General features: G+C 36.4%; 1 protein-coding gene across 6 annotated transcripts in view; it reads left to right on the top strand.

The window, feature by feature from the left end:
• NAALADL2 (N-acetylated alpha-linked acidic dipeptidase like 2) overlaps window positions 1-24233 on the top strand; it is a 1333736-nt gene that overhangs the window by 969145 nt on the left and 340358 nt on the right. For all 6 annotated transcript variants that reach the window (XM_019463211.2, XM_019463212.2, XM_019463208.2 and 3 more), the window contains one exon: window positions 10179-10322. In XM_019463211.2, the coding sequence (XP_019318756.1) occupies window positions 10179-10322 (144 nt within the window). The remainder of the gene's footprint in view (window positions 1-10178; window positions 10323-24233) is intronic.

The following is a 24233-nucleotide window of genomic DNA, read 5'->3' as shown; positions in this document are numbered from 1 at the left end:
AGGATCATTTGACACTTTAGCTGCAGCTAAATAAAACAGTTCTAGTCATTGTTTTCAGTGCTCTATCCACTACTTTTAAAAGAACTCTTATTTTCCTGTAATGAGTCAAGAAAACTCACTTCATGGGCCAAACTCTGACATGCTGACCACTGATTAGTCATGGGACCCTGCTTTTCCATTGACCCATTCATTAGCAGTTTATTTTTTTGCTTCCACTGAACTCATCACTGTCTTTTTCAAGTATCAGTCACTCCCTCATTTCTGGCCCACCTACCCTCTTCAGGCCTGCTGAAGCCTCTTTGCCTTGCTGGTTCATTTCACGTACCCTATTAAACACCAGGGGTTTCCTGACCACTCTGAAATTCTTCCATTCCCTGAATAGTTCCAGTCATGAAACTGGACATTTTGGATCCTCTGTCCCTTCTCAGATCTGTTGGGCTCTCTGTTCCAATCCTAACCCAACTGCCACAAAAATGGAATTAAATAGAATTGCGGAGGGGTTCTGTTCTTGCTCTAGAACAACTTTTGGACATTTAACTTTAAGATCCAACCCATTTTCCACCTCTTCTAAGAAACATTCATAATGTTGACTAAAAATGACCAAAAATGTCCTTGATGTGTGGTGTAGGGTGTAATGTTACATCCTTGGACTTTAAGAATATTATATGAAGTAGCTAGAAAGGAAATTTAGGCCAAAGTGAATAATTTTGAATTTTGTTCGAGCTCCATTATCATAAAAAAGCTTTTAAAAGATGACTGTGCCCAGTGCTATTTGAAGTTCTACATATAAGAACTAACAAAGACACTGTTCCTGTCCTCACAGTACACCCTAGCTTATTAACTGGACCATTAGTACTATACTAAGCATAGCCGTGTCTCTCATTGTGTCATTACAGCCTTTTCTGTGACTTCAAAGAAGACTTAATTTTGGTGAAATAACCTTTCAGTACACTAAAAACACTACCTTAGTAAGAAAGTAGGCAAAGCATTATTTCAGTGGGGTTTTTTAATGTTAATTTGGGTCTCATTTCATAAAATACTTTCAGGAAATGTACATACTAAACAAATTGCTAAATTACATTCGCCAAATTATAGGGCTTTTCAATAAGAAAATTCTCACATATATAAATTCAGAAGAAGAATTAATAATAGGATATTTTTGACTAGAGTTCTGTGTAGAGACAATTCTTTTTTTTTAAGTTTATTTATTTATTTTTGAGAGACAGAGTGTGTGTGTGTGTGAGAGAGAGAGAGAGAGAGAGAGAGCGCGCACATGCAAGTGGCAGAGGGGCAGAGAGAGAGAGAATCCCAAGCAGGCTCAATGCGGGGTTTGATGTGAGGCTCCACGAGGGGCTCGATGTGGCACTCGGTTCCACAAACTGTGAGATAATGACCTGAGCTGAAATCAAGAGTCAGTTGCTTAACCAACTGAGCCACTCAGATGCCACTGTTTAGAAATAGTTCTTGATGATCAATCTGTGGCCTATTAAAAGAGGGCATTTTTTTTCCCATGGTGTATGTCTAAAATTTCTACTTTTTCTTTTTCCTTCCAGGTGTTTCTTCTCCCAGTATACACAAACACTACAGCAAAATACTAGAGTGATATTTTTCAAGCCATAATTCTATGTGTGATTGTTAGTAAAAATCATATTAATGATGGTGTAAGAAAAATGATAAGCCATGTTGGAAATTTATTGGCATCTTTCATATTACCCATACCACATCTGAGGGACTTTTCTGTGATGATAGTGAGATATTCACCTCAAACTTAGATGTAACCGTCTCAATGCAAAGAGCCTATTTGAGAAATATTTCTATTAAATTACTGTCAGGATTATAAAGTACCATATGATGTTTTGAAACACATTTTGGAGAGGAAACTGTTAACTTATTTAAATGATTGCTCATGGACAAGTTTAGAATCAAAACTTTAGAAATTAAAGTCCTTAGACATTACATATATTATGAGTTTAAGGCTGCAAAAGAGGTGAAAAATGTTCCCAAGTCACTTCCCATTTAGAGGCAGAGTAAGGACCAGATATTGGTCTCTGGACTGAAGGCCAGTATCCCTTTCTTGTGTTAGTGTTTCCATGCCAGAAATAGAAAATACACAAGAATATAAGAAGATCTGGGAAACACTGCATATGTGATAGCTCATTTAACCTAACATCTATATCAGGAGAGCAAGGGTTAATTATTTTCTACTTTTATTATCAAACCAAAAAAATAAATAAATCCAGAAATAAAGCATTGGTTTTCTGCCCGTTCATCTAATCAGCCTCATAAAATAATGTGTTCCCATTACAATCTGTTATGAAGAATTTTATTGTAAATTAATGATTGTGTACTTTCACAACAACCAACCACCAAACACACCCACATAGTTTATTTGCTATCTTTTGAAAAATGCAAACTACACTTTTCCTAAAACTAGAAGCTTTGCACATCATTCTGATGTTCACACCCTTCAAGTTTGAGATGGGAAACGTCTCAGGGGAATGCCTCTGAAGAGGACTGCTTTGCTTATATTATATGTAATGTGCAGATGGGCAGTTATCCAGTTATGAATCTAGACTACTCTCCTTGAAGTAAGGAACAAACTAGATATTTTATCTGTCTCTTAGTTGTTTTTTTTTTTATGATATAGTTTATGGTTTATTTCAAAATTTTCATGTTCTTGGAATGCTTTGGGGAACGAAATAGTCTGAGTAGACAAATGGTGAATACAAAAGAGTATAAATATTTAGACTTTCAAGGAAAGGGAAATCAGTTCTCATATCATCAATCATCCCTCTGAAATAGAATTAAGAAAATATTTGTCAGTATCTGAATGTTACCACTGCCATTATACAAATGTTTGTCAATATCTGAATGTTACCACTGCCATTGTACATCTAAATATTCACTTAAAAAAACAAATTTGCCAATACAAACTCAGTGAGGTAAAGCCCCATGCCAAAGGAACTCCCGTTTCTTGAGTAGAAAGGAACAGACTACAAAAATGCTTTAAAGTGCATTGATGTCCACCATCGATTTGAAGCATAGGAATGGGCTTTGAAGTAATTTTTCATTGTGTTGTAAAGTCATCCAAAAATATAAGGTATTTATAAAAATATATTCTCAGAATTCTCTAAATGATAGTGAATTCAATTATAGGACACATCAGATTTCAACTTACAATTTAATTAAATATTATCCTTGTGTCCTGTATACTGGCCAGAATGAAGTTCAGCACCTCACTTAACTGCACATTCATCAAGACTTTTAATACAATAATAAAAACTCTTCCTTACTTTAATGTCTGTGGCATAGCCACAAATATAAGGATGATCCAAACATATTTGTTTGAGGGGAGAGAATAATGATAATTTATATTTTAATGCCCTTTGCCCCAAATAATTTCACTTTACCAATACAGATCTAGAGTATATCTAAGCATTAAGGAAAAATATCTTTAGCGATGAGAAAAGTAGAGAAGGAGTTGTCAGCTTCTGCTGAGCCTATGTCACTTTCATGATCAATAATTTTGAATAAACTAACTGGAAAGAGAGAGCCCAAATTAAATTAGCAAATATTAATATAAATATTAACAATATTAACAGATTTTTCTTATATACTATTTTTAAAATAAAACTATACATAATCTGTATGCTCTTTTAATATCAGACTATATAGACTCTTTGCTTTATAAATGAGTATGTTACTTTCTATCCCCTTTATAACTTTTTACAACACATTAGCTAAGCATTAAAATATTGTGATAATTACTAGGGAATATGGCAAGATGCTTTAGCTTAAGAGAGGACCAATGAAATGAGGAGATGAGACCATCTGTGTCTTCAGTTTTAGGGTTTTGTGATTGCAAGTTTTATATCATGAGTCATGAGTTTTAGGTTTATGATCAGACAAAACAAAATTATTCACTTGCACATTGGTCTGATCATTCATCCAAATGATGCTGCTTTTACTGTGCAGTGGGCTAAGCCATGGGAATATAACAGTGAATCAGCCCCCGAGAAGCTTCAACTCCAGTCAGTGAGCAGAAAATAAAAAGAAAATTAGAACAGAACAGTGTTTACTAAATATGTAAACGAGGATTTATATGGGGACACATGCAAGGACCTTTAAGATTTGGGTAAACTGGCATCAGCCAGCTTTTAGAACGACAGTTTATATTAGTTTGAGGGCAGGCAGGAAATATGATGTAAATTAAGGAAACAATACTTCATTTTAGTTATGAAAATGATCATTAGTACAAAACCCTATATGGTAAAAATATATACATGTGTATATGTGGGTGTGGGTGTATGTATGTATGTATACACAGAGACATGGAGAGCACAAAGGAGCCCCAAGGAGACTGCATAACACAAAGCATTTTTAAGTGTTAACTGTTTCCTTTTTAATAATAACCTAAAGAACACAGTATTGAATTTCACTAGCTTGAGGGAAGATGGCGATATTCATAACCAGCAGGTTATGAGATACTGAAATAAGAAAAGATCAGCTGTATTTACAAGGACAACAAAATGACTAGCCAATTTAGTGCACTGGTCATTTCAGGGAAATAACTGTAAATTTAGTGAGCTAAAATAAAAATGAAAAAAACATTTGTGCCAGTTATTTAATGGTCTGATTTCTGTCAAAGTGGCAGTTCTCTGGAGAAAGTCAAATCAAATATTCTGGGATAACATCCCTGATATCAACGTGTCTGTTTGCTATTTGGGCCTTTCTCTAAAAGTGCAGCACAAAATGCTTTTTTTTTTTTTTTTTAAATTTCTGCTTTTTAAGCTCTCTGATTGCTTGGTTCACTGGCAAGTAGGCAGTATTTACGTTTTAGGTTTGTCAGTCTTCCTACTATAATGAATTAGAATCGTTGAAAACCAAGGAAAAAAAGAAGTCAAATCAGTTAGCTATTGTAATATTTATTCATGGCTGAAATAAAGTGTTGTAAATGCAATTTTGATCTTGAATCACCAAATTTATCTTTGAGGAAAGGACAAAAACAAAAAGAAGTGCTCTCAGTCCAATTTACACTCGTTATTTAGGGATAGTATGTGAGCAGCCTTGTTTCCCATTTTAAAGAGCCTCGAAGAAAACTGTTGGCTTGGGGTTTATTGATACAGTTGAAGGCTCCGTCATCTTTAATTTTGGGAAAGGTGAGCAAACCCACTCCATTATTTTTTTATCTTCTTTGTCCTGCTTTTTATGTCTTCTTTGCTGTGAAAATTATGTAAATTGTGCCGTGGAACAATATATAATGATTTAGACTAGTGGTTATCTAATGTGCATATGAATCACCTGGGTATCTTCTTAGACAGCACATTCAGATTCAGAAGGTCTGGGGTGGAGTTTAAGAGTCTGCATTTTTTTTAAATTTTTAATGTTTATTTATTTTTGAGAGAGAGAGAGAAAGAGCAAGTAGGGAAGGGGCAGAGGGAGAGGGAGACAGGATCCAAAGCAGGATCCAGGCTTTAGGCTGTCAGCACAGAGCCAATGCTGGACTCAAACCCACAAATTGCGAGATCTCGACCTGAGCCAAAGTTGGATGCTCAACTGACTGAGCCACCCAGGTCCCCAAGACTCTGCATTTCTAATGGGTTCCTAGATCATGCCCATGTTGCTTGTCCAAGGACTACACACATTGGATAAAAAGAGTATAGGATCTCTGCTATATACACACACACACACACACACACACACACACACACACACACACACACACATATGTCATCATGTAGCTTGGATCTTATGTTTACACACACAGGTGCTGAGAGTTGAGTTATATTCCTCAACTTGGAAACTGTACTGTCCCCTTCAATGGCAGCACATTATCTTCACTGATCCACACAAACCTCCTCTTGCTTTATTTACCAGCATTTGTTTTTACCTTTTTTCACTTCTTGGTGCATTAATCTGAGGATCCCAGTGTCTAAGATTTCTAGTTTCTGAAGGTTTAGTTTTTTTAATACTCTTTGAGTAATTGGTACTTGCTCTTTCACTTTTTCAATTGAGTTTAAAAGAATTCCATCTTGCCACACAAAAAAAAGTGCAGATACCAGTGTTCACATTTTCTTTATATACACAACCAGATATGACTGAAGTGGGCATCAATAATTTGAAAAAGCATATTGCAAAACCTTAAATATGTTCAATTAGAAAACCTTTTCACTTATTTCTAACCTCATTTCTTGTAAGTTTCACCTACTGTGGTTCAGTCTCTTGGCTTCTGAGCTAATACACTCTTTCTATTTCAGTAAGTCAGCATAATGAATGCCCTTTGGCGTCATCTTGGTTGTTCAGGTATAGTAGAGGGGATGACAATATGAGCATTGTTTATATGTTACATTTCACAGACAGAGTCGTAATGAAGTCAAACTGGGAGCTCAGTATATCCAGTTTCCTCTTTCTACTATATGCAGGTGCCACTGTGTTAGAGATTGGGCTATTAATGGCATGGATTGATTTGGATCATTACATAGACACCACAAAGAGTACATAAAGTGAAGACAGAACTCGCTATCCACTAAAATGTAAGTTAGTGTCAGTCTTTATAGAGCATAAACAATGAACAGGGCATAATATCCACGCTTTAATCTAAAAGTTGGAATGCTAAGAGGTAATGTAAACATCTTTTCCGTATGGTATCCTTCACACCAAGGCGCACATTCTGCCTGATTTTCAACACATATCTAGTGGATTCTTATAGTTCATAAATGTGTTTTAAAATGTAAATGAATAAAAATGGTACATATATTTGGTTTTATTCAAAGCCTCTTAATAATATAAGACAATAAAAGCTCTTCAATAAATGAGTTAAAAAAGCTCCTTTCTCAGCTCTTCAATAAATGAGTTAAAAAATAACATTGGTCTATAATTTAATCTTAGTATACTGTAAAGTCCTGTTTTTACTGTCTCCTCTCAGAAGTGAACTGTTTGTCAAATTTCCATTAAGCTGAAGGTAAAAAATTAATGAGCCACTTCATATATTTCAAAACTAATGCAAGTCTATTAGTCATGCAGGAAACAAATCAAAGATTTGAGTATGTTCAGTTAGGGTTTAAGGTGCGCTCATATATTGTTTCATATGCCTGATAGAGCATTATAAAGGAAAAAGGAATGCAGTTACTGATTTTTCATTAACAGATAAATACATCTCAGATTGTTTTATTTATAAGGGTAGTCTTTTTTTTTTTTTTTTTTTTTTTTACACTCAAAAGGTAATTTTAAAACAAGGTTAACCAGCAAATTGATGGGGATAGATGGGTTTTGAAAGTCTTTGTGATGTCTGCTGTGGGAGATTAGTTAGCTGGAGAAAAAGAACAAATGTATAGCAAACATAGTATTAATAGAATATAATGTAATTTACTCTTTGGTTGTACCCTTGTACCATTTTCTAGGCACTCAGAAAATCAGTGATAGTGATGTTGAAACTATTTTTTAAAGAACTGCTGATTGTGTTGTGTTCCTGGCATTGTGCTAGGCATTGCATGTCGTGCAATGATGTGGAATACTTGCTTTTGTCTTTAAGGATTTTAGAGTTTAAAGAGGAGAAACAAAGTGAAAAAGTGATAAGTATGAAAATGTAATGATAATGTTAATTAGAAATGACAAGCATTACCAAAAAAAAAGAAAAAAGGTGCAGAAAGTGTCACATATGGTCCAGGGAGACAGAGAAAGCTTCTTGTAAAAAAGTAACTTTTGAGTTGGGTTTTAAAGGAAGTGTATACTTCAGACCTGTGTGATGCATTAGAAGGGTAAGCGATGTGGAAGGAACGGCTTCAGGTCATACATCACAGAACATGTCGGAACAGCTTAAGTGTTAGCATAAGCTGTATCAAGAGGAATGATAGGAAATAATGTTCAAAATATAAAGTCTGAGATTGTGAAGAGCCTTGAATGTCAAACTAAAGAGTTCAATATTTGATCTGAAGAGTGGTGAGATCATATAGCATTTTAGGGAGTTTCATTTTGTAGTGGTAATATGTCAGCACCTAACATCCATGAAAACATCAAAATAACAGATTGCACATTTCTCAGAAATATCATTTTATTGTCCTGTGTACACTAGAAATCCAGAAGGTAACGACTGAGGGAGAAAATACATGCTGAAGAAACAGAGTAAAATGGCTATATCAGGGCTTCCCAGCTGGTGTGGTGAGGGACACCATCTATGCCTTGAGATATTAAGCACTGTGGCCTCAGGTGCAGCCTGGAACAACAGAGACTAGAACTGGTCACCTGAAGCTGAGAGCAGCTTCCCTGGAGTATGAAAATCCCCTTCGGTTTGTGTCAGTGGGTTAAATGACTGCTAGCATCTGCAGGGCCTGGATCATGGGCATGTAACCTGCAACGTTGCATAGGCCCCCGCTCAGAAAGACCCACACTTGATTTAATGCTCTGCTGTTGCCATCTTGACATTCTTCAAGGTTTTTGATCAAGAAGTCCCACATTGTCATTTTACTGTGGGCCCTGCAAATTATACAGCCAGTCTTAGTACTAAGACATGAAAATGGCTAGGAAGCAATGATACGCTATGGTCAAAATGCACTGTCATATATCCATATAAAAGGGGTTACTGAATTATGCAACCAGCACTGTGCTTACATAACAAAACTGATCCGAAGCTTAAATCTTTATTTATTTTTTCTCTTCAAAGCCATGTCTGCTATGGCTGCCATACGCCTAAGCTAAATATCATTTTTTTTAGCCTTGTGGTTTTCCAGATGATAAATTAAGGGAGCACTTCTGTAACATATTTTCTCATTTATAATCTGCCTCCTGCAGCCTGGATACCAGTGTGGTTGAGCTCTGCACCCCCTGCAGTCCTATCAAATTAAATTCTGAGAAAACCTTTGGCAATCATTTTCCCTAATAAAAGTTCTGAAAAATAAAGCTCTGTGTTCACAGACATTCTGGCGACTTGATAGAGTCATTCCATTGTGTATTTCCACCCTGAGTCAGTATAAATATATAAACTGAAGAGATATCTTTTAGTTCTTAAGCACAGTTTAATTTATTCACTTCATTCTCTTTACTCTGAGTACTTGTGTATTTTGCTTCTACTTGTGTTACTATAATTTTCTCTCCTTATTTTTATTTAATTTTCATTTTTTTCTCAAAGTTATAGATGACTGCATTCAAATAATTCTACCAAAGTTAGTTTACAAAAATATCATCTTCTCTCCTTCCCTATGTTTTCTGCCCCACCTCTCTCCCAAAGGCAAATACTTAATTGCTTTCAGTATTTTTAGTTGTTCTCTGCATTTTATGTTTACCTCTCTGTGTCTCAAAAGCATGTTTAAGAGATGAGTTAATTTTTCAGTTTTATCTATTGCCACTATGGAAGATAAAGATTTAGTTTGCTTTCACAAGTCTCCATGAGTCCTCACCCATGACTGTTGCCCTTTTATTTTTTTTCCAAAGAAATATCCAATTTTTTGTGTGTTAAATAGCCATTATTTATATCATTTTGACTATATAAATATTATTCACATTGTACTATGATTACATTTCCTTCCTGAACAACTTTTGCTCCCTTTGAAGCTAAAGGTTGTCTAATTTTTACATTTCTTATCTTTCTGTGTACTTAGACGATCCTCACATGCTCTCTGATCTCTATTGTAAATATTCTCTCAGTACAGTGGCACACATGTGGTTTTTCCATTATTTTTGTCTTCCTGGAGACCTCCGTTCTTGAGCCTCCTGACCTCCTCACTCTTGTCCTCATGAGCTCACCAGCACATGTGCCATGCTAAGATTGTCCTTGGATGACCACGCCTACTTAATGATGGCAAAGTTGAGTTGATTTGAAGTTCTGTATATGGATGAGCTTATTGACTGATGGGTTTTAACATAAGCTGTCTTTAGTGAGTTGTTTTATTGGTGGACTGGCAGATTTTCAGTATTTTCATATAGTCTCCAGTGACCTGGTCATATGGGAGAATGGAGGTAAATGCATGTGCATAAATCTGCCAGCATTAACTTGGATACATAGTAGTATTTGGACTGATGGGCCTCAAATCATTTTTAATAAGTAGAGTAAAACTAAGGAATAAACAAATGAACTAAAATCAACATATGGTTCATATTTTGAATAATTATTACAAAAAACTTCTCTTTGTGTGTTTTTAATTTCTGTTTGCTAAGGATTCTGTTCCCTTCTCTTCTGAATCTAGATGGAAGCTTTAGGCAAAACCGATCAAACCTCACATCCCTGCTGGTGCAGCCCATTTCAGCATCTCTCGTTGCAAAACTGATCTCTTCACCAAACAGCAGAACCAAAAACAGTATCTGTAGCCCTCTAGAACTGCCAAACAATGGTAAGGTATTTAATGTATTTCTGTGTGTTTTGTAGTCTTTTTAAGGACTGTGATCATTTTTAATCTTTTAAATTGACATAATGTTTACGATTATTCTTTTAAAAAATTATTTTGATGACATGAGCATTTATTTCTCTTCTGTGGCTCTTTAAGGGACATTTGGGGAAAGTAATTTTGATAAAGATGGAGAGTTGATCAAACTGAGAGATTTAAAAAAAAGGAGAAGAAGAAAAAAGCATTTTAAACTGCAATAAAGAAAAGCAGCTTTACAAATAAAGTATTTCTTACATTCATGAAAATCTGCTTAACATGGCTTCCTCGCTTCAGCTCCAGCAGTCTCCTTGCCTGCCAAGATTCAGTGGATAGCAGTCAGCTATCTGAGGTCTGAAGTCTTTTAGTAGAAAGCATTAAATCCTAATTCCTGCAATTGACTAAAAAATCCCTGTGTCTTTACGCATCATCGCCTGAGAGATGCTTCTTCTGCTGTGGTGCAGTTTGTCAGGCCTTGTTGGAGCAGATCGGATAAAACTGAACTAGTTAAGCTACCTGAGGGGCGGGTGGTGCAAGCCACAGGCTGCATCTTATTTCTGCCTCCAGCCTCACATTAGAGTTCTAAAGAAGAGAGGCTCTTTACATATTGTTAAATTTGTATCTAGTTGTTGGAAAATTAAACTTGAGGACTCTGGTTTTGTGTCCAGACCTGCAGGCTCAACTACTCGTGTTTTATCTCATCTGCTTTTCTCTTGACAACAAAAGCATTAAAAAAAAATCTTTTGAAGATGCCTAAAAAAAACAAAAAACAAAACAAAAAACAAAAAAAACCTGAATACATTCAGGATTGCCCTCTGTTAGATACATGCATATAGTTTTTCAAAGTCATATCGATTGAGTGCCTCCCAAACTGATTATTGACGGAGCAAGTAGGAAATATAGAAAACCAATGATAAGCCTGTGTCCTTAAAGCAGGAATTCAGAAGCCTTAGAGGAGCTTTTTGTTTTGTTTTGCTCTTATTGTCTTTTATTCTGAGCCCTACAAATTTATCATGGTCTCTATTTGTTAAAATATGTAAAAGACACTATAATAATACTTTAGTTGTAAGGAGCACTTGGACTTGTAAAAGACCAGATTTAAGGCCAGATTCAATCAATCAATTGATTAATTTAATAAAGATTCAGAGCCCCTAATGTGTTCCAGCCACCGTCCTGCCCCCCCCCCCCCCGCCTTTTTTTGGTGTCATTGTTGCATGAGTATCTCTGAAACTGAGTCACTTCATTTGGAAAGGATAGCCACCGAAAGTGATAAGAAGAGAAAATATCCTCCGAACTTAAATCCCGCTCTCTCTCCAAGATATCCCAGTATCACTGTGCTTTAGTTGACTACACAGCATTTTGGAAGCTGGCAATGCATGATGGTTAAGTGTGTCCCCTTGGAGTTCGAATTCTTGCTCCAGCTCTTAGGAACCATTGATGGAGGCATGTTATTCAGCCCAAATCTGCCCTCAATCTCCTTGGAAACAGGGTCACTGTGTAGGCACTGTGGAGATGCTTTCATGCGTCTGTGTGTAAAGGATCAGGCAAGGTGGGTGGGAATGCAGTCACTGAATGCCTGCCACCATCCTGCCCTGAGTGAGCGGATAGTCCACATGCTGGCTCCACGACTGACTGCTTATCCATCAGCTCCCTGCTGGAAGCTATTTTTGCATCTACAGAAGGATATGTAACCTTCTAGTATCTCAAGTTGATCTGAGAATCAAATTATGATGTATGTATCAGTATTTTTGCATAGTGTAAAGTGTTATGTTAGCAAGTTTCTTTCTTATCAAAGAATTGTATCAGTTTTCTCCATAATATGTTAAATACCTGTGTAATAATGGCATAGCTAAGCAAAATGGCACTCCATAGCTATAAAAACTGACATATACACTGAAACCTGTTTACAACTCCTATTAAAAAGGCAGCAAGAGGGGAGCCTGGGTGGATCAGTCAGTTGATCATCCAACTTTGGCTCAGGGGCTCTGGTCACCATCTTGGGTTTAGTAAGTTTGAGACCAGCATTTCTGGTTCACTGCTGGCAGTGTGGAGCCTGCTTCAGATCCTCTGTCCCTCTCTCTGCCCCTCCCCCGCTCACACATCCTCTCTCTCTCTCTCAAAAGAAAAAAAAGCAATAAGATAGGCCTACTTTCTAAGGAATTATGCCATGCCATGTTTTCTTCATGGATATAGTAGCTATTATTGTTTTTAGTAGCTATTATAGTTTTTTTTTAGAAAAATTCAGACAGAGATGTATGTAAATCAAGAAGATATTTCATGTTATAATGGGTACTTTCATTATCTTTTTAAATATACAAGTGATTACATTTAGATTTCCCAAACACTGATGGAAACTGAGCTGTTAAATTTAAATTAGTCCTAAATGTAGGATAACAACCCTTTACCCCCAATGTTTTAGATAATAATACTTATGATACAGTCAAGATAATTAACATATAAGTTTTCTCATAAACATATAAATACATTAGTTGCTCATTATGATATGTTTAAGGATGGGACATGAAACGGTTACAAAAGGAAGTGCTCTATTTGGGGGCAATAAGAACAAAACTTATAGTTTATAGATGAAAAATTAATTTAAAGCATATTATAATTATATCTTACTGTCGAATTTTCTTAGTCTTGAGCCTTACTGTAGGAAAATCTTCACCAAGAAGTTAGGCAAGAGTACATTAAAAATATGTATACGAATCAACTGATTATTCATCTTACCCATTTAGTCCTTTATATATACCAATTCTCTACAGTCCAGACAACATCTAGTGGAATTTGCTTATCATATTTGCTTTCTTAGCATCCGTTTGGCCCTCCCCCTGTTTGAACTGTTTCCAGCATTTCCCAGCAATATAGTTTGAGTAGGTTTGACCACATCTCAAGCTCTAAAAATAGATCCTGATTAGTTCAAGTCTATTGGCATATCACATCAACCATACTATGATGGTTGATTCAAGGATGATCTTGGTCAAATAGGGCCAAAACCTAATATCTGGAATTTATTTGAGCAGTGACTCACTTTAACACCATAGCTGAACAAAAAAGCATGTAGCCCAGGGTTGGTAACCTTCTTGAGACCCTGGGAGATAGCCTACCTGAAAATGGAGCCAACACAAGGGAGGTACAAATGAATAACAGGGGGAGAAACAGAGAGAGAGAGAGAGAGAGAGAGAGAGAGAGAGAGGAAACTGTTTTCACAGAATTTGAACCCTAAAGCTTTGTCTGAAGGCAAATCTACTGAACTAGCCATATGTATGAGTCAATACATGCCCTCCCCAGTTGTTTTTTTCCAGTCAATCTATGTTGGGTTTTTAGTTTCTTGCAACAAAAAACTACCTAACTGAAACAGACCATAAACTTGAATTAAATAAAGGTATTAAAGATCTGCATTCATGACATAGGTTCAGCAAAGTAAAGTAGAAAGCAGGGTGTTTTATGGAAAATCCTGAGAGAATGAAGAATTGCTTGAAGAATAGAAGAACAGGAAAAAAGGTCTTGCACGCACACACACACACACACACACACACACAAATGGCTTTTATAGATAATTGCATATTGACTGTGTTTTATTTTTTGTGATCTTACTTTTTATAAGCTTTACCCATTGATCTATCTAATACGTTATCAGTCTTTATCCTTGAGAATCAACCAAAACATGGAAATTTGAATTTTCAGTTATCAGTCTGAACTTACGGTTAAAAACCATGAATACAGTGGAAAAAGGAGAGGAAAAAGTTTAAGATCCATTAACTTAATTTAGGGCAAAATAATTTTAATGAATTAAGTTAAAAGAAACATTTTAGTATATTTGATGAATCACTTTTGATGAACAGAAAAATTGCTATTTCTATGTTGCATAAAAATTAATGTTATCAACGATGACACATTTTTACCTAAGTAAATTTGGATCATCTCTTCAAATGGAGATATCTCTATATCTACATCTACCATTTCCCTGCACACAATTTTATATATTCTTTGATGAAATGATTTTAATTAGAATAATATAGTGATAATGTCACATAATTTGTACTTTTCAACTGTATTTTGAAGATTTATATTTCTAATTTGTTAACAGCTACTTAAAATTATTCATTATTATCATTTCTTGAGCAGAGATTTAAAAAGATGTATTGAACATATTATCCAAAAATTGAGGTTATACTAAAATTTATTAGCAAATAGTAAATTTTAGCTTTTCAGTAAATGTTCCTTAGCAAGAAAAGTTAGTGCAATTGAATTCAGTATTATTTTTTGTTACATATGAGACTAATCAACCTGTTCAGAGTAGCCCTAAAGTTGCTACATGTGAGAAGATCCAGGAGTGCGTTATGTTTTTCTGGTTAAAGAATGTTTTGGGGGTGCCTGGGTGGCTCAGTCAGTTGAGCGTCCGACTTCGGCTCAGGTCATGATCTCACGGTTCGTGGGTTCGAGCCCCGCATCGAGGTCTGTGCTGACAGCTCAGAGCCTGGAGCCTGTTTCGGATTCTGTGTCTCCCTCTCTCTCTGCCCCTCCCCCACTCGCGCTCTGTCTCTCTCTGTCTCAAAAATAAATAAACATTAAAAAAATTTAAAAAAAAAGAATGTTTTGGTAGATACATCAAGTAGATAATGGAGTGGTATGGGAATGATAAGATATGGCCCTTTTTGGTCCCTGCGAAAGAGAAATCCTCAGTAGGCCTAAAATAATAATAATAATAATAATAATAATAATAATACAAGAATTCAAAACTTGTTTAGGGAAGGGTAGACTTTAACAGTTTCTGGCCATGAATCTGGAGGAACATATCCAAAAGAACATGGGGAAATTTTAATTTGTCTTGACAATTTCTATATGGTATGCATATAGATATAGTGGCCACTTTTATTCCAAAAATTCAGTGTGCTAGAAACCTTTTACAATCAGTGTCATGATAAATGTCAAGAGTCACCAAACTGTGCAATGGTGACACCCCAATTTTATGGTTCTTCAAGCAGCCAGTTGCACAGTGAACCAAGGAGTCTGAGCTAGAAGCTGATAACAGAGTAATCCATAGAACTAAAGATCAGCCTTCATGAGCTGCCAGTCTGAAGTCCTCGGACAAAAGGAAAAAAAGCTTCAGAAATGACTTTGAAGGACTACTCATCAAGGGTCTTAAACAGAGTGAACATAGGTGGGAAACCTATTGTCCAAAGTCCACAGAAAGTACAGTCAATTCTCTGTTTCCCTACAATTCTCTGTTTCCTAGGGAGTGCAGGTTGGGTTTACCAAGGGTGACACAGATCTGTCATTCACCCAGAACTTCTCATGTTTCCAGCTTTCTGTCTTGACAGTTTTGATTTTTGGAAATGATTCAGCTTAGATTCAGTATAGAGTTGTGTTTGTTTGTTAAAAGATCTAAAGACAACCTGAGAAGTATACTCTTAGGCAGAATTACTGTAACAAGTGTTCTCCAATTTCCAATGTTTCTCAGCAATTTTTAGCATTTCCTTTATTCCTATCACATCATTTCTCAAGTGGCTGTCACTTCTTTCAAGTTACAGAGACTTCAACTGAATTTGGCAGTTTAAATACGCGGTAAACTCCATTAGAGCATACCCTATCTTTACATTTTGCTGATCTTCTTTTCACAATGGGCTGATTCCTCAGTGCCTTTCTGGTTCTATATCCTGCAGTTTCCTTCATGTATCCAATATTTATCCAAATATGTCTTCAAGTTTGAGTCTCCAAGTTGTAAAGCCTCAGTATCCTCTACAGCTCCATGCAGATAGCATACTTCTCAAGTTGGAAGTAGCAGTAGCTTCTCCTGACTCTCTCTGCCATGCTTTTAGGCACTTGGGCATTGTGATATGGTAGTCTTCTGGGCTAGAGTAGAAGCAACCTTAATTTTCGTTAGAATGTGTTGTTTTTGCTTTATTTATATATGGTTCTTTGAGGTATCCTTTCTTACCCAGTGTTCTATGAGTATTTGGAAAGAGTGTGTACTGTGTAGTTGTCAAGTGTAGAGTTTTACATATTTCCACTTAAACCAGGTACCATAATCAGGTCGTTCAAATATTCTACATCTTATTATTAGTGTTAAAATTTCCCACTTTGTGTATAGATTTGTCTATTTTTATCTTGTAGTTGTCAGTTTTTGATTCATATATTTTAAGGTCATTTCTTAGATGTTTATAAATTCAAATACATCATCTCTTCCTGCTTAGTTGAAACACTTATCAGATGAAGTGATCTTCTTCATGTTTATAATGCTTGTCTTAAATTTGATTTGGCCTGATATTAATTTATCCTCACTACCCTTTTTTTTTTAGTTAGTGTCTTTATGCTATATCTTTTTTTACTATCCATCTTTTTATATATTTCTCTTTTACCATCTCTTCTTAATAAAAATTAATTTGGATTTTTTTAAGAAACTTTACTCCCAACATGGGGCTCAATCTCATGCCCCTGAGATCAAGATCTACCAATTGAGCCAGCCAGGCACCCCACAACTAATTTGTATTTTTAAATATAATTTGATTATCTTTAGCTGAAACATCTAGTTCATTATATGTAATGTGAATATTAATGTATTTATGCTTATGTATTTTATCTTAATTTAGGCTTCTTGTTTACACCACGTATTATGTTTTTCTTTTGTTTTATTTCTTTCTTTAGATTTAGATTATTTTTGTCATTATATTTTTCCCTTTACTATTTTGGAAATTATAAATACTTTTTGTATTCTTGTAGAGTTACCCTAGAATTATAGCCTTTAAAGATTCCTTTTCCTGTTCTGTTCCATACCAGGTAACTTTCTTTGCTGTCTCTTGGATGGGAATGGGGAACGCAATCATTTAGGAATCCTATTTATGGAGGAATAATCTCTTTTTGGAACTATTTTCTCTCCAAGTTGGGCAGGTCCAGGGCTTTTACTTCTAATCTTTGCATCTCATAAGGCCATCAAGATTAACATTCTCCAGGTTCCGTAAATTCCCTTGAGTTGAAAGCAGTTTTATTGTTTTATTTATCTAGGTTCTCACCACATCTTAACTTTTGACCTAGTAATTCCTTAGTTTCTAGTTCTCTGATATTGTTAACAGGATTCATTTTGTATTTTATTTAGCATTGTAAATTATTTTCAATGAGAAAGTTGGTCTTAATATCCTAACCCACCTTATTACTATAATAGGAATTCTTCTCCTCCTCTCCATTTATTCATTCCCTGGCAACACATATGGATGACTCAGTGAATACAATGTATAAACCAGTTTGCCATCAGGAAATAATGACACACACTAAAAATGTGCACTTCAAGGGAGTTTAGCCAAGGGCCTATGCACAAATGTGGATAGGTAAAGGGAAATAGAAAAGGGATGATGAACCACCCCAAGGTTAGTAATTGATACTACTTGCAAACCTAAAGGCAGCAAGAAGGGAGAGTAGAACAAACAGGAAATGGCAGGTTCTCAAGAAGTAGGAGAGGCAGGCTGACAGGAGCTGAGGCTTTCAGTGGAGGAATTCAGTCATTCTGCCTGTAAGTGACCAGTCAGGGAGGGTGATGGAATATAAATACTCTTAATCTTTCTCTTATCCAACCTGCTGATCACTTGTTGATGTCTTCTATTAGCTAAACCCAACCTGAAGCCAAGAATAGAGGAGTTAGGTAGATGTTCTCTGTAGAGGTCACCTTTTTTGGGCACAGAGCAAGGTGAAGGGTGAAAATAGATCTGGATGGAAATGTGGGAAATATGCAGTATAGTTGGTGTTGCAGATGATTAGTCTGATAACTGATTTGATAACTTATGATTTGTAGAATGGTTTGGTAGAAAGGTATAGAAAATCTATTAATCAATTTTCATGTGTATAAGGGATACGAAGAAGAAAAGTTATTTTTTCTGGGGTTCAGAGTCTTTAAAACATCTTCATATTTAGATAATTTTACTAATTAGAAATAATAATTTAAACCTTAAATATTTTTTCCAAATGTATGCAAGTTCATAAGAGTACATGCACACATGGATGCGTGTGTGTGTGTGTGTGTGTGTGTGTGTGTGTGTGTGTAAGGGGGAGAGAGAGAGAGAGAGAAAGAGGAGACAGAGACAGAGACAGAGAGACAGAGAGACTTAGGGATAGCTATAAGCTGAAAAGTATGTGGTGAAAGGGTGATGAAAAGTATGTGGTGAAAGCGAACAGTTTTCATTCAGTGTTTGTATGTGAGTCTCACATTTTTCAGAACCAAAATTTTACACTACTAAAACAGATTTTACTTTTCTCTTTAATTTAATTTCTGGGGCACCTGGGTGGCTCAGTCGGTTGAGCTTCTGACTGCAGCTCAGGTCATGATCTTGTGGTTCATGGGTTTGAGGCCCATTTTGGGTTCTGTGCTGACAGCTCAGACCCTGGAGTCTGCTTCGGATTCTGTGTCTCCTCCCTTTCTCTCTGCCCCTCCCCTGCTCATGCTCTGTCTCTCTCTCTCTCAAAAATAAATAAACATTAAAATAAATTAATTAAATTTCTATTATTATGAGAGCAGTTAATGTTTACTAAGAGTTAGAAAAGAAAGATGAGCAAAAATAGGAAAGCAAATCAGCACGTTCTATATTAGTCATGCTGGGCTTCCATAACAAGGTACCACAGACTGTAGTTTAAACAACAGACATTTATTTTTCTCACAGTTCTCAAGGCTGGGAACTCCAAGCTTATGGTGCCAGAAAATTTGGTTTCTGATAAGAGCTCTTTTCCTGGCTTGCAGACAGCTGCCTTCTCTCTGTGTCCTCACATGGCCTTTTCTCTGTGCACTCAAAGAGTGAGAAACCTGTGGTGTTTTCGTTGTCTTTTCATAAAGACATTAGCCCTATCAGATTAAATTCCCACCCTTAAGACCTCATTTAACTTTAATTATCTCCTTATAGGCCATATCTCCAAATACAGCTAAACTGGGGATTAGGACTTCAACATATGAATTTTGAAGAGAAACAGTTCAGTTCAGAACACACTCCTATCACCCAGTAATTATCACTAACAATGCTTCCTATAAATCCTTCTAGATTTATATACATGCATTTAGAGGTTTTGTTTTCTTTTTTGTTTGTTTTGTTTTTTTACCAAAGAGAGATCATACTATACATTATATTTTAAAATGTTTATCTAATTAAGGATCTCCACTTTTTCATGACAGTAAACAGACTATATTAAATTTCACCAATCATCCCAATCTTTTACAATGGGTTTATCGAAACCAAGATCCAATCCAGGCCTATAAGTTGTTTCCCTTCTAATCTAGCATGATCCTCATTTTCTTCTGTTAACACTGGGATCTATAGGATCAAATCTGTTGTCGTGAATGTGCCCTACATTCTAGATTTGTGGGATGCTTCTTTGTGATTTTATTTAATTAGTTCCTCTGTCAGGAGGAGGCGTTAACATGGTGGAGGAGTAGGGGGGCACTAAACATGTCTCATTCCTCAAACACAGTTAGTTATCAAATCATTCTGAATACCCAATAAATCAATCAGAGGTCTGAGAGAACAAAAACTGCTAGTCTACAAGTAGAAAAGTAACAACCTTTTGGAAGATTCTTTAACAAGCAGACCAAAACACGCCCAGGATCTAGGTTTTGTTTGTTTGTTCTCTTCTTTTTTTTATTTTTTCTTTTCTTTTCTGGACAAAATGTTGAGACAGAGAAATTCACCCCAAAAGAAAGAACAGGAAGTAGAACTCATGGCCAGGGATTTCACAATATGGATTTAAGTAAGATGTCTGGACTAGAATTTAAAACAGTGATTATAAGGATACTAGCTGGGCTTGAAAAAGCATAGAAGACACTAGAGAATCCCTTGCAGCAGAGATAAAAGAACTAAAATCTAGTCAGGCTGAAATTAAAAATGCTGTAATGAGATGCAAACCCAAATAGATGCCATAAGAATGATGATGAACAAAGCAGAGGGGTGAATCGATGATATATTATGGAAAATAATGAAGCTGAAAAGAAGAGGGAAAAAAAGATAATGGTTCACATACGTAGACTTAAGGAACTCAATAACTTACTGAAATGTAATAACATTCTTAACATTAGGAATCCCAGAGGATGAAGAGAGACAAAAAGAGTCAGGTTTATTTGAAGACTTCCCTAATCTGGGGAAGGAAAGAGACACCAAAATCCAAAAAGTGCAGAGAACTCCCATTAAATTCAACAAAATCTAACCATTACCAAGGCATATCATAGTCAAATTCACAAAATACACAGACAAGGAAAGAATCCTGAAATCAGCAAGGGAAAAAGTCCTTAACCTGCAAGGGAAGATAGATCAGATTTGTAATAGATCTGTCAACAGAAACTTGGGAGGCCAGAAAGGTGTGACAGGACATATTCAGTGTGCTGAATGGGAAAATTATGCACCTGAGAATTATCCATCAGGGCTGTCATTCAGAATAGAAGGAGAGGTAGAGTTTCCCAGACAAACAAAAACTAAAGGACTTTGTGACCATTAAACCAGCCCTGCAAAAAAATTTAAGGGGGACTCTTTGAGTGGAGAAAAGAAAAAAAAAAGACCAAAAGCAACAAAGACTGGAAAGAACCAGAGAGCATCATGAGAAACATGAACTCTATGAGTAACACAAAGGCACTAAATTTATCTCTTTCAGTAATCACTATGAATGTAAATGTACTAATGTTCCAATCAAAAGGTGGGGCGCCTGAGTGGCTCAGTCGGTTGAGCGTCCGACTTTGGCTCAGGTCATGATCTCACGGTTCGTGGGTTCAAGCCCCGTGTCGGGCTCTGTGCTGACAGCTCAGAGCCTGGAGCCTGCTTCTGATTCTGTCTCTCTCTGTCTCTGCCTCTCCCTTGCGCTCTGTCTCTGTCTCTCAAAAATAAATAAATGTAAAAAAAAAAAGACATGTGGTATCAGAATGGATAAAAAAAAACTAGATCCATCTATATGCTGCCTACAAAGAGACTCACTTTAGACCTAAAGACACCTGAAGATTGAAAGTGAGGGGATGGAGAACCATATACCATACACAAAAATAAATTCAAAATGGATAAAAGACCTAACATGAGACAGGAAACCATCAAAATACTAGAAGAGAACACAGGCAGCAAACTCTTCGACCTCAGCTGTAGCAACTTCTTACTACACATATCGGCAGTGGCAAGTGAAACAAAAGCAAAAATGAACTATTGGGACCTCATCAAGATAAGAAGCTTCTGCACAGCAAAGGAAACAACCAACAAAACTAAAAGGCAACCTATGGAATGGGAGAAGATATTTGCAAATGACATATCTGGTAAAGGGTTAGTATCCAAAATCTATAAAGAACCTAAGAAACTCAATACCCAATAAACAAATAACCCAATTAAGAAATGGACAGAAGACATGAATAGACACTTTTCCAAAGAAGACATCAGATAGCTAACAGACACATGAAAAGATGCTCAATATCATTCATCATCAGGGAAATACAAATCAAAACCACAATGAGATACGACCTCACCCCTGTCAGAATGGCTAAAATTAGCAACACAAGAAACAAAAGATGTTGGTGAGGATGTGGAGAAAGGGGAACCCCTTTGCACTATTGGCAGGAATGCAAACTGGTGCAGCCACTCTGGAGAACAATATGGAGGTTTCTCAAAAAACTAAAAATAGAGGGGCACCTGGGTGTCTCAGTTAGTTAAGACTCTTGATTTTGGCTCAGTTCACAATCTCACAGTTCGTGAGTTCAAGCCCTGTGTAGGGCTCAGCGCTGATAGTGTGGAGCCTGCCTGGGATTCTCTCTCTCTCTCCCTCTCTTCTGTCTCTATCTCTGTCACTCAAAATAAATTAATTAATTTTTAAAAATCCAACTTTTAATTTTGGCTCATGTTATCATCCCAGGGTTGTGGGATCAAGCCCTGTGTCTGGCTCTGCACTAAGTGTGGTACCTACTTAGGATTTTCTCTCTCTCTCTCTCTCTCTCTCTCTCTCTCTCTCTCTCTCTCTCTCAAAATTAAAAAAAAGAAAAGACACTTGTTGTGATGAGCACTGGGTGTTATATGTAAGTGATGAATCACTGAGTTGTACTCCTAAAACCAGTATTGCACTATGTTAACTAAGTAACATTTAAATACAAATTTAAAAAACTAGTTCCTCTGTCCTTTTTATTTTCAATAAACTTGAAATTAATTATTAAGGTTTCTATTAGAAAACTCATTGGTGTAATTATTGGATAAATTCTTTTTTTTAATTAAAAAATTTTTAAATGTTTATTTATTTTTGAGAGACAGAGTGCCAGCAGGAAAGGGGCAGAGAGAGAGACACACACAGAATCTGAAGCAGGCTCCAGGCTCTGAGCTCAAGGACTGTGAGATCATGACCTGAGCTGAAATTGGATGCTTAACCAACTAAGCCACCGAGCTGCCCCCGTGGATAGCATTCTTAGAGGACATTTTTTTTTAAGTTTTATTTATTTTTGAGAGAGAGACAGAGAGAGTGATTGGGGGAGGGGCAGAGAGAGGGAGAGAGAGACAATCCCAAGCAGGCTCTGTGCTGTCAGCACAGAGCCCGTCGCGGGGCTCGAACTCACATACTGTGAGATCATGACCTGAGCAGAAACCAAGAGTCGGACTCTTAACCGACTGAGCCATCCAGGCGCCCTGACATTTTTTTTTAGCTGGTGTTATTGTCAATATCCAGAATATGGTTAGACATATCACATCAGGTGCGATGCAACATAGTGGACCTAGTTGGGTCTTAGAATTAGAACTTGTATAAATTCTTGTGTAGAACTGTTGTGTGAAATGATGTTCCCTGAAGGATAGACTGAAATGGAGCTCCTGAGAAAATTATAATGTGACAAGAAGAACATAATATCTGGTGCAGGTCTGATGATATCAGTTTGTATCCATTGGTGTGGGCATTTCAATTTTTTGCTGCCAGTGCATTCTGATTGGTCAGCATTTATGGCATATCAGTTGATAAGTATTTTGAATAAGACCCTTGATCTAAAGCATATGATGTCAATCAATGTATTGGTTCAGAAAAAACATTTGGCAATATGGAGATCTCACCTAGAAAAATGGAGCCCTCACATGGAAAAATAAAAGCTGTGATGGCTTAGAATCCAGAAGCAGTTTATGATCAGATATTTAGGGAAGCAGTTGGCATTTAGGAAAGATGCTAGCAGTTTATAAAGTCCCAATCATCAAAGGTGTGATTCTAAAGTATATTCCAGCCCCTAGGGTGAAGGGAAATTGAAAAATAAAGAAAACAGGGGCGCCGGATGGTTCAGTAGGTTAAGCATCTAAATACGGCTCAAGTCATGATCTCACAGTTCATGGGTTCCAGGCCCTCAAAGAGCTCTGTACTGACAGCTCAGAGCCTGGAGCCTGCTTCAGATTCTGTGTCTCCCTTTCTCTCTGCCCCTCTCCCACTCGCACTCTGTCTCTGTCTCTCAAATAAATAAATAAATGTTTACAAAAATTAAAGGAAGGAAATAATTCACATCCTAGAAGTTCTTTTCTAGAGTCAGGTAGCTAAAAAGAGAGTCAGGTACATAGAATGAGAAAATCGTTAAAATTAGGAATCCTAGGAAGAACTATGGTTAAGAAACCAATAAAAGCTTATTTATTGGAATTAGGACTCAGAGTTAGATGCAGTTTTTAGTCCTCAATTCTCTGCAAATGAGCTTGGGATTTGTAAGTAAGGGGCATGCTTACTCACAGTGCAGGTGGAGAAGAACTTAATTAGCTGTGTTGAAAAAGATTCAGAACTAGTCGAGTCTTAGCAACAAAAATGCGAGACAGAATTATTAATGGAAAATAATTTCTGTAGCAGATATTTTTTTTTTCTCTGCACATGATGAAATTAAGGACTAGAGAGAGGCAACTACTTTTATGTCTCAGCTCTGACTCTCCTCACCCTATT

The sequence above is a fragment of the Panthera pardus genome, unplaced genomic scaffold, assembly GCF_024362965.1.
Source record: "Panthera pardus isolate Hobbes unplaced genomic scaffold, ASM2436296v1 HiC_scaffold_16, whole genome shotgun sequence".
Classification (NCBI taxonomy): Eukaryota; Metazoa; Chordata; class Mammalia; order Carnivora; family Felidae; genus Panthera; species Panthera pardus.
Note: the sequence above shows the minus strand (reverse complement) of the source record. Positions and strands in the feature narration are given on the sequence as shown.